We start from the raw sequence: 11,584 nt of genomic DNA, 5'->3' as shown, positions 1-11,584 counted from the left end.
AATGAGAGAGGGTGAACAACCCGAGGGCGGCTCAGCCAATAGCGGCGGGCGGCGGGCGCAGGCGCAGAGCGTCGATGCGGGGTGGTCGCCGTCGTCTTCCCGCGCTGCGCTGAGGGAGGTGGGTGTGGGGCCGGGTTGTGAGGAGGGGGGATTGAGGGAAAAGGGGAGAGTTGGAGGGGTGGTGGGGTGCCTAGGCGAGGTTTGGAGGAAAGGTGGAGGTTGGGGGTGTCTGGGTAGGGGGGTAGGAAGGGTGGTTTGGCCTAAGCTTGAGAGGAGGGTGAGGATGGAGAGGTTGGGGGTTGGCCTAGGGGAAGGGATGGGGGCCTGGCTTAGAGTGGAGGGAGGGTGATGGGGGTTGGGGTAGGTGATTTATAGGTAGGGGAAGGATAGATATGAAGGGGGGAGGTGGGTCTGGCCTTGGGGAAGGTGTGGGGGTTTGGGTGGAATAGAATAGACTATTTTGGTTGGAATGAACCTATAACGATCATCTAGTCCAACTGCCTGACCAATTCAGGGCTGACCGAGTTAAAGCGTGTTATTAAGGGCACTGTCCAAATGCCTCTTAAGCACTGACAGGGTAGGGGCATCGACCACCTCTCTAGGAAGCCTCTTCCAGTGTTTGACCACCCTCTCAGTGAAGAAATGCTTCCTAATGTCCAGTCTAAACCTTCCCTGCTGCAGCTTTGAACCATTCCCATGCATCCTATCGTTGAATACCAGGGAAAAGAGATCAGAGAGCTGTACAGATCAGTTTGCCTTAGCGCTGTGGCAGAGGGAGAGATGAGGATTGTGGTGGAGCCTGGCCTAGCAGTGAAGGAGAGAAGAGGATTTTGGGTGATTGACCTATGGTTTTCTCTAGTAGGACTAGGAAAAGAATGGGGTCTCTTCTGGTACTGGGAAGAGGACAGGTACTGGGTAAAGATCTGGTGTAGCAGGTGACTGTGGTGTGTTTGGGATAGGAGAAGGAAGATGTACTGGGAAAAAGGAAGAGAAATGGGTGGAAATGTTTTTTGGGAGGGGGGAGTTCTAGCTTGAGGGAAGGAAATTGTGAGTCTTGGGGATGGCATTGGGGAAGAAGTGAGAGAGCTGTGCGGGGAAAGAAGGGGAACAGAGGAGGGTTCACCCTGAGGTGAGGGGGCAGGGAAGCAAGGTTTGGGAAGTGTAGATGTGTCTGTGTTTTGGGTTGGAGAGGTGGAGACAGGGTGAAGATTGAAAGGAAGGCTGATAAGGTTTAACCCAGGTGCTGTAGGGGCTGGTGTGAGTTAAAGGATGGAAACTGAGGCAGTCGCATACTTAAATGTATTTGGGAGAGGGTGGTGGGACTTTGGTCTTCTATAAAGTTGCTTTGTATCAGAAATGGAGTGGGATCAAAATGTTTTTTCTGTAGATGGTTGGAAACATGTTGATGTGGAGAAGCCCCTCAGTCTGGAGCTGTTCTTTAGTGGAGATCTTTTCAGATGAGGAGAGCTGAATTGCTCTGTGTGCCATAGTAGAGAGGTACAGTGTGTCTATGCCTGCTGCACCTCCTGGAGGCTCACCCCCGAGTATTTTATGTCTTGTTGCAACATATGGAGAATTGTAGAGTTAGAAAACTGGTAGAACTGCATTTTAGGCCTTTAGTTAGAAGAGAGGGGAAAGTCATGTGATAGACCTTATAAACTTTTTTATTATGAGGGTTGTTGGGCTCACAGGAGTGTTAAACTCATAATTTGTCAGATGGTAGCTTTGGGAATAAACCATCAAAGATAATGACCCCATGGAAACTTCAGCCATGAAGGAAGAGGAAAAGTAAACAAACACCAACACATTAGAAACGTGAGCAGAAATGTTCTGCAGATGATCACCAAGGGTAGGTGAGAAAAATCTGTGACTAAGTTTTGGAGGCTCTGATGTAGACACATTGCGAGGGGACGGTGTCCTGCTTGTGAGCTGACAGCACCTTCTCCCACTGTATGTAGCATCACCTTGCACCTGGACTAATTAGTAATGCTTACATTACACTGAATGATCTCAAAGCACTTCACAAGAGAAGGTGAGTCACCCCCTTTTTATAGAAGCAGCCACGGAGTTATGTGTTAGCTAAAGAATTTATACAATGTTGTGGTGACGCTGCCGGAAATATAATCCACACCTCTGATGCTAATCCTAGTTCTTGCTGTATGCTGCTTTGTGTAGCTGTGTATGGTACTGCAGTTGGTTTGGGGGCAGATGTGTCAAAAAGACAAACTGTTTGCTAAAAAAAGGTGATTTCCAGGATCTGGATAATGTGTTGATGTTGGGGAGCCCAGATTGGGGGAGACTGCATGTGTCAGTCTGTAGACAAATGTGTAGGCAAACATAGTTCTTCAAAAAATAGGAAGGAATTTATTGTGAAATCATTTAGATGTTGCTTCCTCTTCCACTGCTTACAGGGAAATGGTTTAAAGACTGTAACCCTCTCAAGTTTATAAACCTATTCTTGACTGCATTTACAAGTAATTTAAAGTAATTTGTTTATTATTTTTTTTTTTTTTCTGTCAACCTAGTCCTTTGCATGGTATTCTGAAGGACTTAGATCTGTTTGTTGTTTTTTTTGTTTTGGTTTTTGGTTTTTTTGGTTTTTTTTCTTTTGTTGTGTTTTTTTTTGTTTATTTCTGGGTGGGAATACTGAAATGGTATGTTTTATCGCAGGTGAGGCTTTTTTCAGTGTATTTTACAAAACCATGAATATTCCATGTCTTGTAACATAAGGAATTGCTAGTCATGTTTTAGGACAAATAGAATGGTGAGTGACGTAATGCTGAACTTCAGGTGGTGGGGTTGAAATAAAATGATGGGAGAAGAAGGGGAGAGAGATCCTGAATTTCAAGTAATAGTTCCTTATAGTAAACCAGCTGTGTAAGTGACAGAAGGCCTCTAGCTCAGCGTTTCTGAAATGGGATTGTCAAAACTTTAGGAAGTGTGTGTGTGTGGGGAATCTTTTCATTTTGAAGGACAGTAGCTGAGCTATTTGGTCTTTAGTGGTGAGCTTACTGTTTACATCAGAGATGAAGTCAGTATATTTAACACTGCTTTTCATTGCACAGGTCAAGTATGATGTGTCCTCCATGTAGGTGCTGTACAAACTAATAAGAGAGAAGCAGAGGCAAGGTTCTGTTTTACAAAAGGCAAAGTACTGCCAGTAGATGAGACTAAGAAGTTTCTTTAGTATTGAGGAGAATAGAGTTACAAAAGTAATAGGACAATGATGGCTTTTAGCTGCTGAAAAACTGTAATCACAGGTTAATGCCCGACATTATATGTCACAATGCATGAGTGTCATAGGTGAAGTACATATTTAGTGCCTTTTTCTAGCTAACTTCAAATAATTGTGACCGTTTCTTCTTTTGTTTGTTTAACTTTGGTAAAATTTCTCATGTGTCTTAATCCAACTCCTTGAAGTCTTGGGTTAAATTATAGTATGCTGTTGAATGTTCATAAATTGTAGCTATGTTCTGTAACATTGATGACTGTTTTCATTGTTGAATAGAATCAATCTTGGCTATCCTTACATACATCCATGTTTCTGCAAGGTTTACATTTCTTCTCTGAGAAAGGAGAGGGAGAAGAAAAAAAAAAAGTCATGTAGATCTGATGGTAATTAAAATGTCATTATATTGGGGCAAAATGTCCTGGAACAATGAATGGATATAATTACCAAATAGGTTTTTGCTTGGAAATTCTGGCCTCAGGCGCAGAAAGGAGCTGACTATCAGGCAAAGCCTTTAAGCTCTCAGGTGAGTCAAAAGTCATAAGACCCAAGGCGTGTACACGTATATATACACAGGTCAAGTGACTGCTTCATTTCCTCTCCTGGACTGAGAGGACTTGTTTTTTACTCTTAGATCCAGGGTTAAATATACGTTCTCTATTATTTATATATTTTTCCTTTTGGTAACGGGCATTGTAGGATTTTTGCTTTAGCTTCAGTTTTTTTTACCTGCTCTTTTGGACTTTGAAGAGAAATAAATACTTGGGGAAAAAAATTCTACCTACGGATGGACATTTCTGTAAAGGCAGCAGCCTCCAAAAGGCTGCCTGAGAGTTTTGCATCTACAGATAGAGGTAAGGAGCTTGAGATATGGTTTAGGAAGATCTTTTTTTATGGTGCAGTTGTGAGACTGCATCCAGACATAAATGTATTTTCACAGCGTTAATGGTGGGGAGCAGGCTTGAGAGAAAATGCTGTCTTGATGGGGAGCTAGTGCTGGTTGGAGAGAGTTTGTGGAACTCTTGGCATGTGAAAATGGGCTTTAGGCTGAGATTTTACAAAACTTTGAGTTGTTTGCTCATTTACAATTTCTCCTTGCCTCCCTCGTACGTCTGTGCCTGGTTGAATGTGGCTGTTGCTGTTAGCAAGGTCTAGGAGTTGTTTTTCAGATGATGTTATGTTCTGTGGTGCCCGTCCCAGCAGTGAGCATTGAGAAACCTGCATTTAGTTCCAGGTTTCCCTTGTGATCTTATGCAAAGTGTATAATATTTCAGTGTCTTGGTTTCATCATTATTTATATATGTTATTTATAAAATAACATCTCAGGGCAACAGCTTGTTGTGAGCAGCGTGCTGATGTTTATGAGATATTCAGAAACTAGCATAAGTGGCAAAGACTGGCACAGGGTGGGGAAAGGAGATGTCAGGTACTTTGTATGGGGTGGGATCTACTGCTTTCCCAAATGTGACGCACTTTTTTGATAAATTGGGAGGCTGCTGATTCATTTGAAAGTTTTTTTTTTTATGGGTCTGATGGGGGGGTCTTTCAGTAAATTTCATTTGCCTCTGCGGTATGTTTAGGATACAGGAAGATTGAGGGTGTAACACAAGACGTTTATTTTTTGTTATCATCTGTTTGCTATGTTATCATCTGTTTGCTATTGTATTTGCTTCATATCTAAGTAGTGTCCAACAGTTAAACTTAACTTGGATTTGTTTGTAAATCCTGATTAATAAAGCTATAACATGATTTAGTTTCAACTGTCACTGATTTTAATGTAATTTATGTTGTTGTTTAAACTGACATAGTTGTCAGTTATAGTAACAAAAAATACACCATTATTAATACATAACTGTGTATCCATATTAGAAACATTTTCCACTTAAAATATCCTGTAAAAGCCCCTGTTCTGCTTATGGCTGTTTTGGAATCCCACTGCTGATGTTTGTTTCTTTGCAGTCACATTTGATTGTTGAAAAGTATTTTTCTTTTCCCTGTTTCTTTGTGCATGACAGGAAGAGAATAACCTTTAAATAAAATCATAATGATTGGCTACTCACAAAGCCCAACCAGGCTGGAAAAAAGAATTATCTCCATCAGATCTGTCTGATCTAACCTTGCTGTATTAGAGGGGTTACCTTCTTTTTCTAGGTGGAGGAATTGAGGCCTTTTAGCTTTTTCTCCAAATTATGAAGTTATGTAGCAAATGATTGAAAAAGAAATAGTATTTCCTAGAACTTGTCATTGTTTTGTTGGCTATAGCTACTCATTTAAATCAGAATTTAAATCACACAGTATAGTGTGAAGTTGTCTCTCTAGGACTGTGGTTTTATTAGGCCAAAACAGATTGAGAATTTTCCCTTTAAACTTCTGGCTTATTTTTTCCATTTGCATCACTAAAATTCATAATGCCATGGAAATAAGGTAAGAAAACCAAAGTAAAGATTTTTGAGGAATGTGACATACCATGTGTAGTCCTTATCTCGGTAATACTGAAGTTTTGAATATATTTAATAAAAGACGTCATTGGAACTGGACTCAGGGTTGGAGTGCTCTATTTAAGGGATATTAATGATGCAGCAGCCTGAAAGCACTAGGAGATCTTCAGTGTGTGCTACAGGAATTCACACCAGTGCTACCTGGAAAAGGACTAATAGCTTTTATATTTGCATTAGGATTCCTAGACATTTCCTTAAGGGGAACAGATCATACTGAAGTGAAAAGCTGTAAGTACTGTCAGTGTCAGCCTCACTGGGGATTTTGTGGTGGAGATCTAACTTTTCATTTATTGCACCATCCAAGTAGCAGAACAGCTTGAGATGATGTTATGGTACTAATCTGTAAATTGTGCTATGATACATCAAAGGCTTTGAGAAGATAATACGTGAGTAATTAAATCACCATTACATAATGGGTGTTCACAAAGTAGTTGTGGAACGTAATTGTTCTTTAGTGTTCATGCTGAAAACTGTAGTATTGTGAAGGAGATGTTACAGGAAGCAATCTGACCCTTGGGTACAAGAAGCCTCTTTGGAAATGTGGAGAGATGCCAATCCAGATATGTTTCATTTAACTTACGTTCCAAATTTGAGATTGTTTTGATGTAAGCGAGCCAGGCCTGAGGCATGTGACAGCTTTTTGTTTTCTCACTGAAATTCCAGATACCAGTGAACAAGTCTTATAAGATTAATATTATGTCATCAAATAGCATCAAGGGCTCCCAGGAAAACATGTCCTGTCACAGAGGTGCAGTGAAATCACCATTGCCCTGAACATTGTGTCCCTTCATGCCGAGTAAACAGTCAGTTCTGCTGGCTCTTTTAAGCCTCTGCCAGTTCTGCTGCTTCTTGCTCTGCTATCATGTGTGTGGAGTTGCTCTGCGTACCAGACCAGCAGCACCTCTTCCAATACCATTACGGCATCTTTTTCATCTTAACTTCCACTTGAGTCAGTCAAGGTTTTCCCAGCAGGGCTGTTAAGTTGCTTCCACTTCTTCCCAAACTCCTACTTCCACACATCTTTGATAGTAACTGAGCAACAACAAATATTTTACAGAACAAATACTACCGATTTGAGGCATTTACTTTGGCTCTGTTGTTCTATCAGAAGTTGTAGTATCCATTTGAATTTTGTAAGATAGGTATTTTTGCAAGTCTCTCCTGAGACCAAGAGTGATGGTCTGAGATAGTGACGATTTCTGAAGAATATATCCATTTGTGGCTGGGTGTTTCTGCTCTTTAATGATTGATGTGGCTGGGTGTTTATGCTCTTTAATGATTGAGAGTTCTGGTCAGTTGTGACTTTATTTTCACCTGCACTGTTGAATGCATTGGATAGACATTCTGGGTGTGTTCTGAACATACCTGGATGTTGGGATATCAGAGTGGAAGGGGAAGGACCAGTTATTTATTGTGATTGTTGTAGATATATATTGATGAGCTTGCGTTTTGGTATATTCTGGATTTTCTTCAGTACTTATTGGTTTATGGGAAGCTGCTTCTGATGATGAGATGAGGAATGGGAAAATTTTTACATGATCACTTTCCAGCAAAACGGAGTATGTGAAAGGCTTGGAAAAGTTAGTAAATTTTTTCATGATTCTGTTTTTGGTAGGTTCCTCTCCACCCCAAAATATGAACATATGCATGTGAACATAGAGAGTAATCTAATTATAAAGCACCTCCCCTGTCCGAAACAGCACAGCAGTTATTAAATATCCAGGGCATTAATGCAGTAGTCACTTGAAGTTTGTGCTGTCGTAAATCACATGCTGAAACATGATGAGAACATTATAAAAGGGGAGGCAGTGCTGTTATTGAGTGAGCCATAATATTGACAGCCCTATTCAAAAAGGGTGAGCCTTTGTGAAGGAAATATTCGGATGGTTAGAAATGGTTACCAACTTTTGTAAGCCATCCGCAGCTATTTCCAAATCTGTCTTGGGTATACACCTGAAAGGTTACAGTGAAAGTACTAGAAGCCTGCAGTGAATGAGATTAACTATTTATAAGTATGTTTTAACATCAGCTTTTATATGTTGCTAAGGATTCTTGCTATTTTTTCTTTCTTTTTTTATTCTAGTTTCTCCTTCTGGCTTTGAGGGCGTTGTTCTTGAAGAAGAGGATCTGAACGGCAGGCTGATGAACGAAGACATACGTATCCATAGCTGGCCTTGTTCTTACTACTTGGACACCAGCAAACAATGGGTCTCTGGCAGACTCTCACTGACTCCTGTTGCGATCAAATTTACAGCTAACAAGACTGGGGAGCTTTTGGTCAACTTCCATCTTTCTAGTGTCAGTGAGATCAAGAAGGAATCTTCAAATTTAATCTTCAGCTCCCTTACCATCTTAGAGAAGAATACCAAGCACTGGTTCAGTTCTCTGCAACCCAACAGAAATGTGGTATTCAACATCCTTGAGCACTTCTGGAGGGAGCAATTGCTGTCAAGCCAAGGTGCAGGAGCAGAAGCAGCAGCTTTGCAGTCAACAAAGGGAAAAGAACTGACCGGATTATTAACTGGATCGCAGAAGCAACTGGAGGACACAGCAAAAGTGCTGCATTACCAGGGCGAGCAGTTTGATAACATCATGAGAGGACTCAACAAGATTGAAGGGGATATGGATGTAGCGGACAGGTATGGTATGCTGTAGCAGCTATGGTACGAGTGGCATCCTCTGAGCTAAGCAGTGGTTGTGGGATTGTATTGTTTATGTCTGAAATTTGTGGGGCAGATCCACAGACGTCTTTAGGAAACTAAACTGTTGACTTTCACTGAAAGTTTAAGCCTGTAGTGGTCTTTTATGGGTCTAGTTCTTGTTATAAGATGTTTCTATATTTCTGCTCTCCCTTTTTGTGTGACATTCTTTCACCCTGGTGAAGTTGTTGTGTGTGTATGTGTATATATATATAAAAATATATATCTGTCCTCTGTCCTTCAAATAACTTTTCAAGCCCTTATGTGTTTCAATCACAACTGGCAGAAATGATAGAGGTCTCCAAATTATTAACAACCTGTAAGTTTTGAGAGAATAGGCAACTAGTTATGGGAAAGAGTTGCAAATTAATATCCCCACTGAAGTACAAGGTATGGCATTCACATTTTTATTAGATGTCCTGGAATATGCATAACTGAAAAATAGTGGAAGTTGGCTTTGGTTAATTTTGCCAGTCCTGGACCAGCCTGTTTTGCTGTTCCACAGCAAACACAACCACAGTTCTGCTTTTCTGGTTCTTTTCAAAGGAAATGTTGAATATGGCAGGTGACCTGCTGAGTTGGAGATGGTTTCCTAGAGTTATCAGGAGACAGCTGCCAGTTAATCTTTAGTTCAGGTAGTTTGTACTACTTTCTCTGTGCATGAAAGTCAGCTCTTAAGGCTGCTTTTTGCATACAAAGTGTGTGTAGTTGAGAGCTTTGTATTTGCACTTTGCTTCACAAGAACTTGCTCCCCAGCTACACACAGTAGTGAGGATTGGGTCTGTGGTGCAGATGCAGTGAGGGAAATGCCTATAGAAACAGGGCTCCCTTATTTGTGCTATAAAACTGTACTGCTTTTAACCTTAGTTGGAATACTGCCTGCCTTTAGGTCTAGGTGGAATAAATACATTTCAAGGAAAAAATGAGCAGTGTTGAGCAATGCTGAGCTGCTGAGCTTTGTCTGCGGAGTGTGGTGGTGCAAAAACTGGAGAGAACGGGAGTACTAGACTATTTGTGATAATCTCAGTCAGGCACTTAAACCAGTGTATTAAAATTAGCCACCAAATGCTGCCTTTAGACAACTGAAATAAGAGATTTGGAGCACATTTGGGATGTTGCTTAACTTTAGCTGTTGCAGACCTCAATGTGAATAGTAAATGGTTGGTGTCTTAATCAGAACATTATGACTTTACTATTTAATGATTAATGTTCAAAGTGAATTATTCTGTGCTATTCTGTATGCTGCAGGTTGGATTTAACAGCAGTCCAAAATAGACAGTAAGGTTAAGGGTAGTATTGTAATGTTTGAAGATACATAGCTATGAGTGTCTTCATAGAAGCTCTGACACCTGCATGAAGAAACAAATACAATAAAGTTCAAACTAGTTGTTTTTGGAAAAAGCATGTGTTTTTAGACGGATATCATGTCTAAAAGAAAGTGTTGATTTCACAATGATTCTGCTGATATTCTCCATACCCTTTAATGAAAAGCCAAGATATCTGAAAGCTTCAGCAATAGCTTTTAAAGTTCTGTAGCAATAAACAATGAGTAGGAAAATAAATACCTGCTCATTGTTTTTGGAAGAGAGTTTTGTTTTGGGTTAAGATGCACTCGGAGGTATTATTTGTCCTCATGAACCTGAAGAGCTAGATGCTTTGATTTAGAAATGGAAAAATAAAGGAAGGCATTGACAAATGTTAGCTGAGATTCCGTTATATCTACATAAATTATGAGAGTTTGGCCAGCTTGCTCTCAGGCTAAAATGCAGCCCAGAAACCATTAGCGAAACTGTTTTAATTGCACTGTGCTTTTTGAGGAGTTCTAACACTTAGTTTTCTAGCATAGTGTGCGTGTGTGTTTTTTCTCATAAAGCTGCTTCCCGCCCCCACCCCTAAAGTCTTCTCTTAAACTGATGACATCTTTCTTCATGTCCCTAACCAGTGTAGAAAATGGGGAAGACCATGATTGAAGCTCCTTTGATTGTTACATATTGGGTAATTCAGACTATTAACATAGATAAATATGCTAATGTCTATTAAGGCTCTTTGACTCTTGCTTTCTTCAAAAACTTGATGAGAAGTAACTATGTGGATAATAGCAAGCAGGACTATTTAGCATGTGTAGCAGATTTTGTGCAGAAGGAAACTTTGGTAAAAACTTTTGTGTCTGCTAATTCAAGGTTATATGGGCAACACCAGTTTGATGGTGGTGTCTTTCATAAAAAGAATGAGGCCCCTTTATCTACTTTCATATGTTTAAAACTATGATTAACTTTATCTTGCCTGTATGTGTGGGCTTTTTTGGATTATTAATTCTGTTCTGTAAGCCTGGGTATATACAGCTGCTTTCAGTGGACCTGCGTGCAGATAAGCAGAGCTGAGTCTGACATGCTAGCAGATGTTCAAAGACCAAAAATAAACAGAAAGCCAGATTGACTTGTTCCTTTTTAATATATTACTATTAGAGGACAAGGCAGTCTGGTTGCAAATTTTCATTTGTATATAAGGACTGGTCGTATAGTTTGTTGATACAGAGGGGTGACTCCTCCATGGAAGGCCAGAGAAGCTGGCTGGAGCATTTGTTAGGGCTGTGCAGCAGAAAAATCATGACTATAAATCAGACATTGCACAGCCAGGATGTCAGTCCATGGGGAAAGAGGGGAGGAGATGGGTGAAGGGATAAAGTGATAAAAATTAAGGCTCAAAGCTATCCAAAATAAGTTACCACAATGTAAACGGAGGTTTAGACTTGTCACATTGCAGCTGCTTTTCAGTAAGTGAATGCACACGCTTTTCTAATGGTGAATGTGATGAAGTGAACCCATATTGCAGTGGGAATTTAATGACTTTTCATAGGTTAAGACACAGGCATAAGCTGTCGTTGCCCTGAAGTACCTTGTTGTAACTCTGTAATACACCGAGAGGACAGAAAATGTGCTTTGCGTTCTGTAGGAATGAGATCAGGTCATTTGTTTCTGTTTAGTTACAGCAGGTAGGTTAGAGCATGGCTTTTAATTTAGAAGATGGTGTGTGCTAGCAGAGCTTTGGGCTTTTCTAGTCATTCTCTGTGTTGAACTTAAGTTGAACCTCATAGTTTCAGAATTCAGCCCTAAATCTATGATACTGTGCCATTTCAAATTCTGTTATTGTAGAACTTT

The 11,584-nt window shown here is 40.4% G+C and overlaps 1 protein-coding gene across 5 annotated transcripts in view; it reads left to right on the top strand.

The window, feature by feature from the left end:
* Window positions 1-60: 60 nt before the first annotated feature.
* Window positions 61-11,584, top strand: part of SNAP47 (synaptosome associated protein 47) — a 548,280-nt gene continuing 536,756 nt past the window's right edge. For 2 of the 5 annotated variants that reach the window (XR_007505848.1, XM_049798870.1), the window contains exons 1-3: window positions 84-118; window positions 1,959-2,032; window positions 7,811-8,366. Coding sequence is in view for 4 of the 5 variants with exons in the window: in XM_049798870.1 (XP_049654827.1) it covers window positions 2,005-2,032; window positions 7,811-8,366 (584 nt within the window). In the remaining variant the exon portion in view is untranslated. Of the gene's footprint in view, window positions 119-862; window positions 909-1,958; window positions 2,033-7,810; window positions 8,367-11,584 lie in introns of all 5 variants that reach the window. The other 3 variants (XM_049798871.1, XM_049798873.1, XM_049798872.1) reach the window with 3 other exon arrangements.

Source organism: Accipiter gentilis, chromosome 4, assembly GCF_929443795.1.
Source record: "Accipiter gentilis chromosome 4, bAccGen1.1, whole genome shotgun sequence".
Classification (NCBI taxonomy): Eukaryota; Metazoa; Chordata; class Aves; order Accipitriformes; family Accipitridae; genus Astur; species Astur gentilis.
Note: the sequence above shows the minus strand (reverse complement) of the source record. Positions and strands in the feature narration are given on the sequence as shown.